Source organism: Convolutriloba macropyga, chromosome 10 (genome assembly GCF_964194025.1).
Source record: "Convolutriloba macropyga chromosome 10, txConMacr16.3, whole genome shotgun sequence".
NCBI lineage: Eukaryota > Metazoa > Xenacoelomorpha > Acoela > Convolutidae > Convolutriloba > Convolutriloba macropyga.
Window position 1 is genome coordinate 27,209,209 of NC_134477.1, and position 18,456 is coordinate 27,227,664.

The 18,456-nt window shown below is 38.8% G+C and overlaps 3 protein-coding genes across 4 annotated transcripts in view; 2 read left to right on the top strand and 1 right to left on the bottom strand.

Moving 5' to 3' along the window:
• Positions 1-12,230, top strand: part of LOC142347976 (uncharacterized) — a 25,768-nt gene extending 13,538 nt beyond the window's left edge. The window contains exons 3-9 of the mRNA XM_075399142.1: positions 4,403-4,536; positions 4,850-4,955; positions 6,574-6,670; positions 7,318-7,511; positions 7,879-8,064; positions 10,916-12,034; positions 12,180-12,230. Coding sequence (XP_075255257.1) covers positions 4,403-4,536; positions 4,850-4,955; positions 6,574-6,670; positions 7,318-7,511; positions 7,879-8,064; positions 10,916-12,034; positions 12,180-12,230 — 1,887 coding nt within the window. The remainder of the gene's footprint in view (positions 1-4,402; positions 4,537-4,849; positions 4,956-6,573; positions 6,671-7,317; positions 7,512-7,878; positions 8,065-10,915; positions 12,035-12,179) is intronic.
• The window catches only part of LOC142347846 (uncharacterized), a 176,361-nt gene that overhangs the window by 112,066 nt on the left and 45,839 nt on the right, over positions 1-18,456 (bottom strand). The window lies entirely within an intron of this gene.
• Positions 12,088-18,456, top strand: part of LOC142348402 (uncharacterized) — a 24,962-nt gene continuing 18,593 nt past the window's right edge. For both annotated transcript variants that reach the window (XM_075399744.1, XM_075399743.1), the window contains exon 1: positions 12,088-14,894. In XM_075399744.1, coding sequence (XP_075255859.1) covers positions 12,509-14,894 — 2,386 coding nt within the window. In that variant the 5' untranslated portion in view covers positions 12,088-12,508. The remainder of the gene's footprint in view (positions 14,895-18,456) is intronic.

Consider the following 18,456-nt stretch of genomic DNA (forward strand, 5'->3'; position numbering starts at 1 on the left):
CCCACCGACCCACACACACCCACACACACAAAACACACACCACACACACACACGCAAACACAAAAACAAACACACATCCAACGATACACGTTCGCAGCCAACCAGACACACATACAAACACACACGAAAGCAGGCACACAAACTGACACATACACAGCCACAAACACACAAAAACTCAAACACGCGCACACACAAATACGCTCACACACACCAACAGTTACTCATTCACACTCTCCCACACACACATCCTACATACACAAACACACACACACACACACAAACTGACACAAAAACAACACACCCTCAGATACACTTTCACACCAAACCTCCAGCTCACACACGCACACACATACCCACACACACACACACAAAACACACACACCACGGACTCAAACACGCGCACACACAAACGTGCTCGCACACAAACACACAACCACATATTTACATTCACGCCCACTCCCGGACCCAAAAACGCACTTACCCCACACACTCACACACAAAACGCACGCACCACAGACAAACACACGCAAACACAAAAACAAACACACGCACACATCCAGAGATAGACATTCACACTTAACCAGACACACAAAAACAAACACATACACACACCCAAAGATACACATTCACAGCCACCCACCCCTCCCCCCCCTCCCCACACACATGCCACACACACACACTCAAACACGCACACACAAACCCACAGATACACATTCACACACACAAACGCAAGCGACCACACACACAAACACTCTCAAAAACAAAAGCACGCACACAAACAAACAGACACACATACACAACCACAGATACACATTCCCCCCACCCACCCATACACACACAAAACACACACGGCACACACGCACTCAAACACTCACGTCCACTCACACACAGACTAACACAAACATACACAACCACCCACACCCATCCACAATCACGCCCACCCACACACACACACACACACACGCATTGTCCACCCACAGACACACACCTCTCTCTCACGCACATCACATACCCACATCTCTGGCTGTGTCCCTATCGGTATGTTATTATTGGCACAGACTACTAACTTTCGACCTTTTCCCAGCATATTGAACTAGCTCTGAGGCCTAATCTCTCCAGAGTGTATTCAGCTAATTATACTACCTGAACCAGTATGAGTACTTTGAATTCGACATCATGAATGTGTGTGTGTGTGCGTATGTGTGCGTGCGTGCGTGTGTGTGCGCGCGTGTGTGTGTTTGTTTGGGTATGTGTGTGTGTGTGTGGGGGGGGGGGCAGACTATGAAATTGTGTCTCTTTCCCAAAAAAGTGAAATAGCTTTGAGACCAAGTCTCTCCTTAGGTTTTGAAACTGTTGTTGTTGTAGCCCTGGGAGAACGTATTGGCTTCTAGATTCCAAGGAACGCTGCAGCAGCGACCGGATCTGTCCACCGGGCTGTTACGTCTAGACTCGTTGGCTTCTTCTTACAATTGAAAAGATGTCGAGTGTCGTGCGGGTTTTCCTTGCAATCTGGACACTCATCTTTCACATGTGGGTCGAGGCAATTTTGGTACGAGTTTAGCATTCTTGAGTAGCCCGCTCTGAGTTGTGCTAATTTTGTCCTCGTTTCTCGCGCAAGATTTCGTTCTTCATCTGCAATCGGAGGAGGGATGTCATTGAGCAGTTTGTTGGCTTTTTTGGCTTGGATCATCTGTCGTACGCTTCTTGTGTGGAGAATAAGGTTGCCGCGTTTCATCCACTTTGGGTGCTCAAGTTCTGTTGCGTCAAATACTTCCTACGAGTGCTCCATGGCTAAAGTTCTTCTCATCTCTCTTTCTCCTCGTTGAAACATAAGGCCATGGTTAGGATGGTGCGGTGATTGAGACTGCTTTGATACTGCTTTGATATATACTGCTTTGATAGTAGCTGACAATTACTGTTTGACTGGCATGACTTTGGATTCTCTATGTAGGTCGTCCTGCATAGTCATCTTCAGGCATCCTGCCGCATTTCTGAGGGCTGCATTCTGACAACGCTGAAGTCTTAGCGCCTAATGATGAGAAGAAGCCTGACGCAGAAGTTTTAGCGGCTAATGATGAGCAGAAGCCTGACGATTCCGACTGTGGTACGAGGGTTGGTCGTCGGTTCAGCAAACCTCGAAGTCGAAAACCCGTCTGCGTTTCTCCTTTCGGACGTTTTTGTTGAATTTCGTTGGTCCCATGTTTCCATGGGAGTGTTCCCGCTGCAAATAAGCCACATTCAAATTTGCAACTAATGATGCTGCATCAATTTGTAAAAATGAATCCTTCCATTTCGATATCATGTACAAGAGTGTTCATCTGTACCAAGAAAAAAATTTTTGATAGCTTGAATTCCGTCAGTTATACACCAAAAGGACTGAAAACTTAGACAACTCTGCTGAATCTTGATATTCATTTCGGCAGTATGCTAAGTTTTGAATGAGCAGGAGCATAAAGACAAGAGCGAAACCACAAAATTTACTTTTTGTTGAAAGCAAATACTTGCAATAATTGAAATTTCTTCAACCACATGTGCACAGACACGCTCTTACACACACTCACATTCACAAACAAGCACACGCATACACACTCACAAGCACGCAAAAATACACAAGTACGCGCGAACGCACATACAAGCACCAGCGCACATACATGAACAAACAAACCTGTTTTCACCTGCACACACATGCAGACACACACTCAACCGCGCGCGCACAAACACCCACGCTCAAAAACGAACGCACTTACAACCACGCGCAGACACTCCTATGTCCTCGTAACTTTTGCACACATCTCAACCTGGTGGTGTTTCCTGATATTAATTATCCAAAAAAATTAATGATTTGTGTGTGAGTGGGTGTTTGTGTTTGTGTGTGTTTTGTGTGTGTCTGTGTGTGCGTGTGTGTTTGTTTGTGTGTGTGTGTATTTTTGTGTGTGTGTATATGTCTGTGTGCGTGCGTCTGTGTGTGTGTGCGTTTGTTTCTGTGTGCATGTGTGTGTCTGTTTGTGTGGATGTTTGTGTATGTGTGTGTAAATGCGTGTTCTTGTGTGTGTGTGTGTGCGCGCGTGTGCGGTTGTGCGCTCGTGTGTGTATGTGCGTGCGTCTGTATGTGCGTTTGTGTGTGTGTGTGTGCATCTCTGCGTGTGTGTGTGTGTGTGTGCGCGCTTGTGCGTGCGGGCGCGTGTGTGCTTGTATGGGTTTGTGCCTGTGTGCGTGTGTGTGTGTGTGTGCGCGCGCTTGTGTGTGTGTGTGTGTGGGTATGGGTGTGTGTGTGTGTGTGTGTGTATGGGGGGGGGGGTTGGGCAGACTATGAAATTGTGTCTCTTTCCCAAAAAAGTGAAATAGCTTCTTGACCAAGTCTCTCATTAGTTTATGCAACTAATGATGCTGCATCCATCAGTAAAAGTGAATTCTTCCATTTCGATATCATGTACAGGAATGTTCTCCGTACCGAGAAATAAGGTTTCGTTGGTCTGAATTTCGACAGTAATACACCAAAAGCGCTGGAAACTAAGATAAATATAATGTATCGTGATATTCATTCCGGCAGTATGCTAAAGTCTTAACGAGCATGAGCATCTAAAGACATGAGTAAAACTACAAGATTTACTTGTTGGTAAAAACAAATGCTCGCAATAATGTAAGTTTTTCGGTGCAGATATTCAATGTCAATATATATTTTGTTGGCTGTGTTGTTTTGATTTATGATGTGGGCCGTGCGTAAGTGCACATAAGCAACAAACAAATAAGTCGTAAATAATTCACACCTACGCTCAAAAGATAAAAAAGACGCTATCCAGAAGCTACTGCAGAAGGACAGCCAAGTACTATATAAGCCTCTACTAAAAGCAACAAAGCGAAGGAGACGTTGACTTGCTTTGCATATACATATCCACCTATGACAACAGAGAATCAGATACTGCCTTTTGTTATCCTCATTGTTGAGTCCTCACTTCCTTTACGTTATTAACTCTTTTCCTATAAGTGAGCACATCTTCAGCAGTTGCAAAGAAGTGGGAATAGTATGTTTAGCAAATTGACTGAGCATATTCTATCAGTTTAAAACTGCCCCCCCCCCCCCCCCCCCCAGAGAAACCAGCCGCCGTTGCCACGAGAAACACTTTGCCCCTCTTGGTCTTCCTAACCCGGGGCCTTTTAGTCACTCACCGTTGTGCCGTTGTGTTTATGCGCACTTCATGCCGAACGAAAATTAACAAATCGAAAGGGAAACTGCTTTGAAGAGCTATCCGAACTCCGCTAAGATTTCAAAATAAAAATTACGAAATCGCACTGAAAGGACCTCTGTTTGGGAGTTACAAAGTGTCCCTCTTTCATTTTTAGCCAGCTGTGTGATTAAGTTTCTTCATTTGTGAGTCTGTGGAATTTGGGGGTTATGTTTCAGGATGGGCTGATGTGGGGTGATCGACTGCAACTGGACTGCAAGTGGCAGAGTGTGAGCTACCCTCCGGAGTTCACCGCCAGATACATGCGCTTCTATCGCACTGGCTTCAAAAACATCACTACAATACCCGAAGGGTTTGTGTCAATCAGTTGTGATTGCAAACTTCTCTACAAATACAATTTTTATTATAATACAATTGCTACTCTGAAAGAAACGTGTCACTTCTTACACGATTGAAAATATAAATATTTTCAAATTTCAGAATTATTTGCTCAATTTTTCCTCTTTCAGTAAGAAAAAATAATTTTGAGTTTTTCCTGTCAACTGTTAAAAAGTTAAGAATTCCTGATAGCAAAATTATGTTGCTCTTTTTTGATACACTTCACTTGAACCTTCTTTTTATATACAATGGTAAATCCGCAGATGCGTATTGTTTCCTTTTGGCAGTGATGTTGAGGCAACACTGGCTACCTTTGCAATATTTGGCTACCATGCTGAGCAGTATGACACTGTGGCTGACTACTACTGGACAAAAACATGCCCTGGATTCCAGGTTTGATACGATAGCTGTTTTGTTGTATTTTTGGCTTATACCGCCAATATTTCGTCGCTACTTTCCATTTATTACTATTTTTGGTGTTGGAAGAAAAATTCATTGTTATCAGATAATCGTGGCTACATTTTAACAAACATTGTTAGCAACTCTCGCAAAATGGTTCAATTACTTTTCGTGTTGTATTGTTGGAAGCAGAAGCATTGGCAGAATCAGATGAGTGTCGACAGGAAACTTTACAGACTGAACAACAACAACAGCTACACTAATAAGCATTTGTTGTCAGCCATAACGGCACTGGGGTGTTCTTGCGAATATAATCTGAATTGGTTAGAAGAGTCAAGACTGAAACCGATTAAAAGCCAACAATGATTAAAGGCCAAAAATGATAAATTTTATTTCAGAAATTAGGGAAAGAATTATGTACACTAAGGACAAGTTTCAACAATTCGAAGATTTCTGAAGAGTTCAAGACAAATCGAAGTTGAGCACAAACCTATATTTTCGACTGTCTGAAGTTTGACTTCTGTCTTAAGTATTTAGTTGCATACTAGCTATTAATGATGGTTTTAGGCTGATTGAGATTCGTATTGCAGAAAGCAGTGCTCGGAAAATAGTTACTTTGAGCATCAAACCTCTATTTAAGAGTCACAAGATGAAAATGGGGATATTTCCAGCTCGATGATGGCGTTTTTATTTCTTGAAGCATGACTGCTGATTTCAGCATAAGCTGCCTTGATCATTTATCATCCAAGAGATGGCGATAGGGCGCAACATTCTTAATAGCTCGTCCGAAAAGTGGGGAGATCTATGCAGGTCGAACAAATTGAGCGATAACCTTGCAGAGTGATTGCCTGGATAAAAGATCTAAAACAATATGTAACCCAATGAGAGGGGACTTTATTTAGTATGTGATTTTTCTCAACTCGTCTTATGGGAAGGGAATTGAACAAATTACTTGAGTTGACCGCAAATCGGAAGCAATTGATGAAATTATCGAATAAGAGGGGATCCTAAACCCAATTAGTTGACGGTTAGTTTAAATTAGATCTCTGTCAGCAATGAACCAAGTAATGTAATTGGTTAATAGTTACTTTGATGCTGAAGTGGAGAAATTAGTGGCAATAACCACAAAAATAGTTACCTGATCTGGTCGCCAGTATTTGCACTGTTACAAAATATGTGCACGGACGTAGTGAAGATTTAATCCATTTTTGAGGCAACTGAGCAAACTGCAACTAACTTTTGTCTCCGCTTAACACCCGAAACTTAAAAATGTGACTAAAACAGTTAAAAGTGCGATAATGTATACTTGGTAGCAATAGTTATTTGTCAAGTGATGTGATGTCAGATGTATGTTTTTTGAATGTTGCAGTTGTCACCTTTCATGTCTCATAAGGAAGTTCTTTTTCACTCCTGTTGCAACATTTATCAGGCTGTACCAAGCGATCCTTAAACATTTTTGGATAATTACATGAGTAGTTCACGTTAAATTTTAAAAAGTAATCTAATCATAAAAGTTAGCCAATTTGCTAATTTAAACGTCCATTGTTGAACTCAGGTAGAGCGTTTACAGAAATCAGGTTTTAAACCTATTGTGCTTTTTTGCATTTTACAGACTCGGATTGACATTGACTTTGTGAGTTCTGAGCTTACTGCAGGCGACTGCAACGAGCAGTCAATCGACTCCTACAAGAAGAAATACCCCCAGCAAGGTAGTCATTCAAATTATCTGCAAATGCATGCTAGAGAGCTGTATAAACGTGAACTGAATCCTTAACGAGCGGTTCAATTAATGTTTGTCGTTGATTAAATCAAATTTGAATCAAATTATATCTACTCTGTCAGTTGAGATATCTCAACATGCTATAGCCAGGCCTAGCCATAGGTAAGATTATATCTCACTTTAGCACTTTGATCGTACTGTTTACTAGATTATGATCATTTCTGTAAGCCGATAAATGATACACTAAATAATTTTGTGTATTTGTAAGAGAAGTTGGTTTTATTACCGTCCGTAAATGACTGCTTTGCATTGTGGTCCTTAAATGATTTAATAACCTGTGTTGCCAATGTTATTACAACCTCCAAGACTATTATGATGATTGAAAAAACTGCCAAAAGTGCAACATGGACTTTGACTCTTTTGTCCAGTAACTTCAAACTTAGACGTGCTCTTTTAGCAAATGAATAGACTAGAGACATGTTTTGAAACAACCGGATTATCCTGGCAAACCATATCTATGAACCATATATGTAACCCTAAAGACAATTAAAAATGTCGGGCGCGATCTTGCAATGGGTGGCAAGAAGTGTATGTGATGTTCATTGGAGAAATTAAACCTATTCCTAATTCCTTCAGGCTACACTCCTCTGCGAATTGGGAGGCAGGACCTGATCCAACAGAATGCATTCCACTCCTTGGCTGAATACTTCCCATCCTACCAGAAGTGCTCCGTTGCTCTCTTCTACGACGTCTTCCAGTCCGACTGGAATGGCTTCTACGAAGTGTCTGGTGGTCCACAGGGCAAAATATCACGCAATGCATACTTTGGGGTAATAAAATCAACTATGGCAGCTGGTTGAACCCATTATGCCCAATTTAAGATGCCCGTAACTAATATTGTTATTTATTATTTGTTAATTATTGTTTGCAATCCCTCTATCATCTCATTAAGAAGCAGGGATAGGCGTAAATCACTAAAATCAATTAAAACAGCATGCATTTTTGCTATTTCTATAAGAAAAAAGTTAGTTTCATTTCATATTTTTTTGTACTGCAATACAATAGTCTTGAAAGATCTTTACAGATTAACAACCTTTGCCAGAATCATGCAAGATCTTGCAGTATTAACGAGCAATCTCGGTCAGGTCATTGTTCAGATTTTGACTGATTAGTATTTGGAGCAAATGTTGTGCATAGGTTTTGGATGACGGTGAAGATGATGAGCAGTTGTATATTTCGACATCTGAGCAGAGTTTGTTTGTGTCAGCTGTGCCTTACACTGTGAGAGATGAGTTGCCAGTGTTGGATCAGGTGGATCACATGCGCAACACGTGCAAACTACTCATGGATGCAGAGTTGTTCAGACATGAAGATCTCGACTGGGTCCGTAAACGGAGTATCTTCCATAAGTCAAGTCTGCAATTATCTATCTGTAAAGGATATCCATCGGGGGTTGTACCTAGGGGTAGATGTGTACAGATGACAAGACATATTGTATACTGAAAAAGAGGGTATAAAAAGACCCGGGTTTCTGGTTTGTCGTAAGTGGAGGCTAGGCGGTATTTCTGAAATGCTATGTTACGAAATAGTAAAATTGATTGTGTCGTAATTTACAATTGATCACAATGATCAGCATATAGCCTGTTCTTTCGCACAGGTACTTTCGCAAAACAGCAACCCATTGGTCTTAAAATTTTGAGCATTAAAACAATAATGAATTATATCAAATATATTGATTTGGGTAAGTTAATCTGTTTTAATCACTTACAAGAAAAATTGTGTTGATGGTGTAACTTGGATAAACGTTTTGATGCTTTTTAGCAACCGCTTTTTGACGCAATTACCTTGATCTCAACATAAGTTGACAAAGCGGTTCTCGCAATTACCATATTCCCACTTCTACTTTAAAAAACAGAACAGAAACACTTAATGCTGAAATAATTTGCAAACCATTATCAAAAATGAACTTTTTGTTCACAATATTCTCATGATTTTTGAAGTCAAATTGAAGTGATGATTTCTTCGGTCACGCCGAAACTGGAAAAAAAGAAGGGGAGCGAAAACGTGAGTGGCGTCGCGGCGTGGAATTTTTTACTTCAATTTACGAGTAAGAAAACGATGTTTGAATAAAATTCGCTTTCTCGCGAGTGGTTATCTGATCACATTTGCCAACTTGCTTTGATTTTTACTGTTTTTTCGAGTATTTTGATCGGATTTTTTTGGACTTTTCAATTCATAATCCATTATAGGTCTAGTTTTTTTATATTCAATGAAGATACTTTGAAGGAACTGTAGATCAGGACGTGTCCTGTTGTATTTTTTTTTTCGTCGCACAAAAATTCTTTCGCTTTATCTTAGTTCAAAACTTGTTCAAAATTTTGCTTGAAATCTTTTTGACTTATTTAGGTTTGTTTTACTCTTCTCTCATTCTGCTGTATCATATCATTAAAAAACAGGAGTATGTCCGACTATAAAACGACATCAAAATAGTTCGCACTTTGAAAAAATTTTTTAACTATAGTCTTTTTCCCCATTTTTTGTTCTTCCTAGCGCATTTCGTGTTAATGTAAAATTGCTATTTTAAGTTATAAATTGTATTTTTGAAAGAATTGTTTTCCAGTACCTTTCTGATTTTTGTCTGCTGCTAATTTTGGATGAATCAAATGATAATTGATTGAATCCTGAATGCTGTAAGTTTAAAAAAATAAGGGCGCTTGCGCAAAAAAATTTGTTTGCCAGAAACTTTGGGAAATAATTTCTGACCCAATCTTCCGCGGTAAGAACTTTAATGATTTCTCAGAACTTTAATCACCCAGATTTGCTCTGATTTTCTGTCGATTTATGTAAAATTTACAGCAACCGGAAACCGAAATGATACTGAAAGTGCTCTCGAAAAAGAAGCTTATTACCCTGTAATTTTGTTATTTGAACGTTTGCTTCTTTTACTGGGTGTATGCAGAACGTTTGGTTTGTTATTTGGTTTGATTTATTTGAAAGAAAAGCAGTTTATTTGTTTTCCAGTTAAGTATTTGTAAGTTTTCAAAGATTTATTATATACGCAACCTCGCTGAACACTGTGGTTGCAGCGACTTTTCTACAGTATTTATTGAACAATTTAACTAGTTGTGAAAAAAACAGAAATTCAAGTAAAATTTACTGTTTACAGATTGAGCATTTAAGGCCACGTTGTAGGAAGAAGCTTGTAAATGTTCATAGTTTGATTGTGTTACTTCTTATAGAATTCTTCAAAATAAAAGTTTTACGGGAAAAATTTTACACTTATACGGTTAATAAATAAAATGTGTATTCCATCATTAATTTGTGCACTGAAAGTTGACTAATTGAAGCTGTTTGAATGACTCTTCAAACATTTAAATTAGTGTTCAGTCATCATAGCGAACAAAGATTTGTGAAAGACGTTAACGTGATCACAACCAGTTAAGTTTTTGTAAATTTTCAAAGATTTATTATGTACGCGACCTCGCTGAACAGTGTGGTTACAGCAACTTTTCTACAAATTTTATTGAACAATTTAACTAGTTGAAAGAAAAAAACAAAAGTTAAATTTTCTTACCGATAGATTTAGGAGCCTTTAGGACCACTTTGTAAGAAGCTTCTAAATTTTCATAGTTTGTAATTGTTTAATAATTGTGTAATATATAATTGTTTTATAATTTATTAATGTATAAATTATACGGAAAAAATGGTGCATTTATACAGCTGATAGACGAACTGTGTATTATTCCATCAGTTATTTATCCACTAAAAAACGACTAATTGTAGCTGTTTGAACGACTCCTCAAACATTCAAACAAGTGTTCATTGATCATAGCTAACAATTTTTTGTTAAAACGTTAATGTGATGACAACTGATAGCTCAACTATCAGCTTTTATTTTATACAAAAGCCATCAGTCTTTACATGCATTTTTAGCTCAGCACGGTAACGACGAAAAACGATTTTTCAACTGTACTTTGCTTATGAAAGATAGTCTAAAATTCCGTATTATCCAGCAAAAGGCTACAGAAAGCCTACTACATACATTTTTGTCTTCGAAATGCAATAAAAATTTTGGACCGAAGACATTCCAACGCAGCTCAAACATTGATTGCATTGAGGCAATTCTGACTGTTTCTTGTTGTCTCAGGCTTAATTTATAGTATTTGGCAAGTCTCGCATTTGTTTGCAATTAATCCGCAATTTTGGTCCTAAAAATTTGCTGTTATTGTCGTAGGTTCAAATGGGTGATACGAACAATTTCATACAATCAGTGATTCACTTGCAGCTGAAGAAAAGACTGCACTTAGATGTATCAGAGCACAAATTTTTAACCATCTACCAAGCTATCAACTTACGCTGTAATTGGGTCAACCCTGAAACAAAACTTCTAGAAACTTCTGTTTGCACGCAAGACATGACTATATCAGGGCTTATTTGTTTCTCAACCGAAGGCGAAATTCGATCCCTTCGTTTGACGTACCTGGGCTGTGACGAAATACAACCACCTTCCTTATATGGAAGTAAATCGGAAGTCAACTTAACGTTTGTTTTGGAGTCGGAAATTGTCGGGTGTATAACTGAGCGAGTCGTTCGGTGTGCAGGTGTGAACGAATTAGGCCGAGAAATTAATTCAACAGTTGCGCATTATGTTATAAACTGTTATAACTCAACTCAGATTTCGGTTATAAGTCACGTTGATAATCCGATTATAATTTACGAATGCACTGCGCCGAAGATGCCAAATGACGAATCGAGTTCGATAATCGCATTTACTGTTAGCGAAATGCCAAGAATAAAACAAAATGTTACTGCTGACCCAAACCCTTTAGTTGACGCAGGATTTATTCGGCTAAATGACGCACTTTTCGGCGAGCCTCTTGAAATTCTCCTTACGACTAGAGGTTTTCCACTAAACGACACGAGTTTGAATTTTCGTGAAATATTAGCCGCAACAGAAATTAAACCAAAAAACGCGAATCTGTCTTGGACTGAAGAGTTTTTGTGTACTGACGATCCAATTGCAACGCCAATTATGCAACATAAAGTTAAGATGGCCATAGCTGAAGTTCATTCCTCTAACACTGGTCGATATGATTTTCACATTGACGGTAACAACTCACTGAATTCTGTAAATTACTCCATTGAAATTATCCACCCTTTCAAACTGGAGTGCTCGCACGTGTGCGGCGAGAAATTTGTTTTGGGTCAGAACTTAACCATAACCTGTGTCTTAGAGCATCACTTAATAACAGAACATGCAAGCTTTGATGACATAAATTTGACTCCTTTACTGCTGAAAATTGACAAAATTGATTTGAGAAATGATTTCAAATTCTGCGAATACAGTGTTCCTGTTCGTAGATATCTAACATCAAATGATTTCGAGCAAGGAAGGTTTGAAATTGATTACAAAAAACGACAAATCACTTTTGATTTTCAAGTTTTCTCAATTCAAAGCTGGAATGCTGGCAAGTTTGCAATAACGGTCAAACCTTCAGATCCAGATCACTGTATCTACCAATCAGAATCAGGCCCTTGCTCTGACGTGATTGGTCCAATTCCTTCTTGTTCAAGTACATCAAAATCTGGAGTTTTGGTTTTTGAACTCGAAATTCAGGACGAAGTTGATTATCCAGAACTTTCTGGCAATCGTTGCGGCGACGCTGACAATTTTCCGTTGTATTTCCATAATTGGGAAATATGGGAAGGCTCCATTGATGAAAGATACAAATATTATTACAGATTTTGTCGCGGAGTTTCGAATGGAATCTTAGCCGAAGCTGTTTGTTCAGAAGATGGTGGCGAATATGTATTTCACACTGCTGACATGATCTCAAAATTCTCGAGTGGTGTGAAAAAATTTGAAGGTCTTCACCGTGAAAATGTTTTCAAAGCTTTGACCTGCAGATCATACCGAGCTGTTGACTTGAGTTCTGACAGAAATCCGTATGAGCTTCAATATCAGACAAATAAGGAAAATGTTGTGGAGAATTATCAACTTTCACCCGATGACATTGAGAGGATTGACCTTGTAGGCGAAAGGGAGTCTATAATTTGCAGATATAGACGAGGTAAAGTTTGGAACATGTTCAGTGAAACTGCAGAGCAAGGTTGTATATATGCGGAAATGAACCCAGAAATTGGTCCAATTCAAAACGTTGGAATAAGAGTTACAGGAAACTTGACCGCAAATGTCACTTGTGTTGCTTGGCCGGACGGAGCTGCCCCAGTTCGTAACTTCTCTATGGTTGAACAAGGCGTAGGGTTTGGGTACTACCTCTTGTACCCTGAAGATGTGGATACTGAACGTTTCACTTGTTGCCAGATTTATCCGACTGAAATGAAGGGAGAGGTTAACGGTACTGGGTGTTACGAGTTCCCAATAACAAGTAGATACTATGCTTTGGAGGTTAACAAGTATATTGAACCCAGGAACTTACTCTGCAATTCAGGAGGCATGGAGTTTTCAGAACAACCTTGTTACAACGAAACTGTCCAATTGCAGTGCTGCATGCGTGCTAACCCGGTTCTCGATTGTGATTGGCTACTTCGTTTAGGAGAGGTCGATGTTCTGCTAAATGGTGAACGGAATATTTCCTGGGAACTAAAAGGAATGGAGGATCCACAATGTCACCGACCTGAGCATTGCTCCATATTGACCTTTGACCCTTTAACCCCTAATCACAAAGGATACTATTCATGTGTTTGTTATAATGGTATGGAGGGGACAGTCTTAGAAACAACTCGCAGAATTCAGTCTCAGTTTGTTGAAATAACTGAACATCAGTCGCAACCCGTTGGGAAAATTGAAAATATAATGCAATACCACACAACCTGTGCAAATCCGCCTGAGTTTTATGGCACCGCCGAAATTCCGGGTCTTCCGGTAACCGCGGATGTCAAATGTCGCCGAAACTCAGACTCCCCTTACTTTTACCTCCCGGATGAAACGGTTACGGTCGCATATGCTGAAGATACCGGTAATATGGTCACATTTGACCTTTATGGATCGGACAGAGATCGAGAATGCCAAATTGAAGTTCGAAACTCTAAAGCGTTGACCAAACTTCCATATAAAATTGACGCTCCTTTGAAAAGAGTGGTCGGGTTTGGAAGTTTGAACGTCTACCAGTACACCTCAAACCCTAATTACAAAAGCGAGCCCGCTAAAGTCTGTTGCGACGTTTGTGCTTTTCAGATCCGAAACAAAAAGAGCATCAAGATTGAATGTCGAACAGAAACTGCGAATGAGCTTCTGGATTTAGCAAATCTAACCAATAATTATAACTTCAATTCTGAGAGAAACCTTGGCCGAAAATGCGAACAGCTTCTAACTGTGAAGCGAGAAACAGTCGGATGCACGTGTTCATTGGTTACAGAACCCAAACATGCGAAGACGTTGTTCTTCCGGGCAAATGGCGACGTTGATGTCCAGGACATGGAAACAACTCCATCGACTTCAACTTCTACGGTGCCAAATCAGGGAGGCGATTCTCAACAAAACCCAGACCGAAGTGTTCAAAGTTCAACTACGGTAAAAGAGGCTCAACCTTCGACTCCAGCTCCAGAAACAACCACGACTTCAACTTCGAGTTCCAAATCAACGACAGAACCCAAAAAGTCGCCCGAACAGATCCGCGAAGAATTTCAGAGATACATCGACTCGATTGACAACCGAAAGCAAGTTTCAAAGCATGGTGAACAATCTTTAAATTATGAAGACACGGCGATGTATTTCAACGACTTAAGCTACTTCGTGAACGAAGTTCAAGATGGTAAATTGACCACAGAGCAAGTTGATACTGGCTTCGGGTTCGTTGACAAATTAAAACAGTATCCCTTGAAAATAAAATTGATGAACGCAATTGAAGAGGAACGATTTGAAAATGAGGAAGACTTTGCTCGTGAAAAAATTGTGACGGCAATTAAGTTTGCTTTACAACATGCACTGTCGTATATCAAGTTGCTTGTTTCAGCCAATCAAAATGCTCCAAAGAAACTACCATATATGGTTACGAAGCTGCAAAAGTTACAAGATCTACATTTCCATTTTGGCTCTCAATTGAGATCTGACATGGAAGTTGAAGTGAAAACTGAGCACTCGCATGTAAAAGTAATGAAGATGCCTGAGTCTGCAGAAGAATTAGAAAGTTCTGGAGACTTGGTCTTGAGACATGTTGACGAAAAAGGCGTTACAAGAGGGGCTACGCAAGGTAATATCTAAATTGTTCAAATCCTACAATATTAATTGTGGGCTAAGAAATTAGCTAATTATCGTCTTTGATTAGCCAGTTTCTTGTGGCGAATATTGTTAGAAAAACCCTCAAATTTTTTTCTATCTGACTGTTATGAACCTAGTAGAGGTTGCAAATGATAAATTGAGTTTTTTTCTGCTAAGTTTAACTTCGTTGCGTTAGTTGTGCCGGAAAACGTTAAGTATAGTCTACGTGATACTTAGCCTAATTGTTGTGATAAACTTATTAAATAGTTTAAGATGAGTTATGACCAAACCGGCAATGACGTCAATGGACAACCACCTGTTCTCCGGTACATGGATCGCAACCCCCTGATGAAGGCAAGTGCAAGCAAAAGAGGTTGCTCGGAACTGAGTCCACTTGAAGAAAGATCGATGGAAGAAGTCATTCAAAGCGCACTTGCAGCTCAAATGCGAAGTATTATTGCAGGCATTCAAGCAGAAGTTCGGAATTCGGTATCAGCAGCCATCAACGATGCAATTGCCAAGTTGAAAGATGAGTTCGCTCAAAATTTAACTGTGCAAGAAGAAAGATGTAACTTGAAGTCCCTATCCGAAGCCGAGCTACTGGAAAGTTACAAGAGGCGTGATAACATCAAGATAATTGGACTGCCTGAGGTTATCAAGGATGATGGAAAACCTGAAGCGTACGCGGAGACTATCGAGGAAGTTGTTAAACTTGCGAACAAAATAGAAGTTAACGTGGATGAGCAGGACATTTCAATTGCACACAGGCTACCAAGTTCACAGAGAGGCAAGCAACCAATAATTGTCCGCTTCAACAGGCGAGTTTCAAAAATTGAGATGCTGAAGAAGAAGAAAAGTTTGGAGAATCTCAACGGATACGCCAATGTTAAAGTCTTTGAAGATATTAGTCGTCCCCGTTTAGCATTTTTTAACCTAATGAAGCGCGATAATCGTATTGCAATGGTTTGGACCCGAGAAAGTAACATTTTTTTTCCAATACAAGAATGAAAGATCTATTCAGAAGATAACGGGACTGTACGAAAGTGGTGATGAACTAGGCTATCAATTGCAAGATGTGAAAAACTGTTTTCATTTTCAGCGGCATTTCTCCGGCAGAGAAATGCACGGAGAGGGAACCTAAATCAGTTTTATCTTCATGTGGTAGATCCTATTTATCAATTTCCATACTAACTGTTAATGTTCGTTCTTTAAAAAACACTTAAGTGATTTGGAAGCACTTGTTCATAGTCTTGAGTCTCCACCAAATGTTATATGTCTCACTGAAACTTGGTTGACTGAAAATGATGATATCGATTCCTTATTAGTTCCAGGCTATAATAATTATGCAATTAAGAATAGGAACACGCTTGGCGGATGTGTAATGATTCAAATTAAGGATCCAATATTCTTGTTAGAAACACATTCAACAAATATGGATGAGACTCTTTTGGTCTCTCTTCAATACAATAAATATAGATTTAAATTGGCTTCTATCTACAATCCACCAAGAACAAATAAATTAAATTTCGTCGAAAAGCTGGATAAATTTTTGAATGATTTAACTTCCATAAATTGTCCTACCGTTATAACTGGAGATTTTAACATCGACACTCATGTGACGAATCAATTACATTCGAATTATCTTTGCTCGATATCTGCTAAAGATTTTGAGATTGCTAATCTTGAAACTACCATGGAAACTTCTACCTCCGCAACTTGTCTAGATCATTTTATATATCAAAATTTTGCCAGCCCTGAATTTAGTGTACTAACTCAAGAAAAATTTTCAGATCATTATCACATCCTAATGAAGTGGCCAATTAATGTTGATACTGAACAAAACTATTTGCCATTTAGAGACATAAGTTATATAAAAGATCAAGAAAAACGGTCGAAATATTTAACTGACTTAGACTGGAACCTAAGGAATTGGTGTCGCTTTTTCGAATCTGATAGTACCAATGAGTTGTTCAACAAATTCAACAGCCTTTTCCTAGAAATCACTAACAAGTATGCCCCTCCTAAATGCTTGGCTGATGAAAAATCGAAAGTACCGAAATGGTTTACAAACACCCTTAAAAATTTGCGCTTCAAAAAAAACCAAGCACATCGAAGTATGAAACAAAATCCGCATAACAATGAAGCAACAAAAAAATTCAAATTGTTACGCGACAAATTTGGAAAAAGTGTTAAAAAAGCTAAGACAGATTTTTATGCACAAAAATTCGAATCATGTATTGGAGACTCAAGGCAAACATATAAGTTACTCAATGATATTAAAGGAACAACGCGAAAAAGTTCACAAGTCCCTGCGTTGAATTCATGCAATGCACGTTGCACTGATCCAAGCAGCGCTGACTTTGCTGAGGAATTTAACACATTCTTCACCAATGTTGGTCCGAAGTTGAAATACGACATTAAACACGTTCCTTTAACTAAGATGGACGAAGTTAATCACTCAATGTATCTAAAGCCAATAACCTGTGACGAGGTTAGGGAAATCATTGATAATCTGGATAATAAATTCTCATCTGGTGATGATGATATCTCAAATGTCCTAGTCAAGTTATCATCAAATGTTATGATTCCATATCTAACTCAGATAATCCATTTATCTTTTGAAGGAGGACTATTTCCCGATGATCTGAAAAAGGCTAAAGTCATTTCTCTTCACAAGGATGGATCAAAACTTGATGAAAATAACTACAGACCAATTTCTCTACTAATTGTATAAAGTAAAATTATTGAACGTGCTTTGTTCATTCGCATATATTCTTACATGGAATATCATAATTTGTTTTTCAATAGGCAATTTGGATTTCGTACCAAACACAGCACAATTGACGCTCTAGTTGAATTAGTTTAAAAAATAAGATTGAACTGCCGAAATGTAAAAGCTATCAGTTTCTATCTTGATCTTAAAAACGCTTTTGATACCATTGAGCATGATATCTTATTGAAAAAGATCGAAAATACTGGCATCAGAGGCCCAGCTCTAAGTTGGGTAACAACATACTTAAAAGGGAGACAACAGCGGGTTATTGTAAATGGAGCTTGTTCATCGTGGAAATCTATAGTTTGTGGGGTTCCACAAGGCTCAATTCTGGGCCCGTTATTGTTCCTCATTTATATCAATGATCTGCCATTAGTTTGCAAATCTCTTGATGTTATATTGTTTGCGGTTGATACAAACCTCACCGCAATCAACAAAGACGATAATTCAGTGCAAGAAGATCTGCAAAGCATCAATAATTGGTTGATTGCTAATAAGTTAATACTAAATATGGATAAAACAGTACAAATGAATATAAGGAATAAAAATAGTGCTTCCAAATCAGTTTTTAAGTTTGATGATGTTTCTATTGAAGTTCGTAATCTCTGTAAGTATCTCGGAATCTATGTAGATAGTAAATTAAGTTTTCAATCACATATAGATTATATTAAGAAAAGACTCTCAAAACAGTGTGGTATTATATGTAAGCTGCGTCACTATGTACCCCGTAAACAGCTAATTGATTACTATCGAAGCAATGTTAACCCAATAATTCAATACG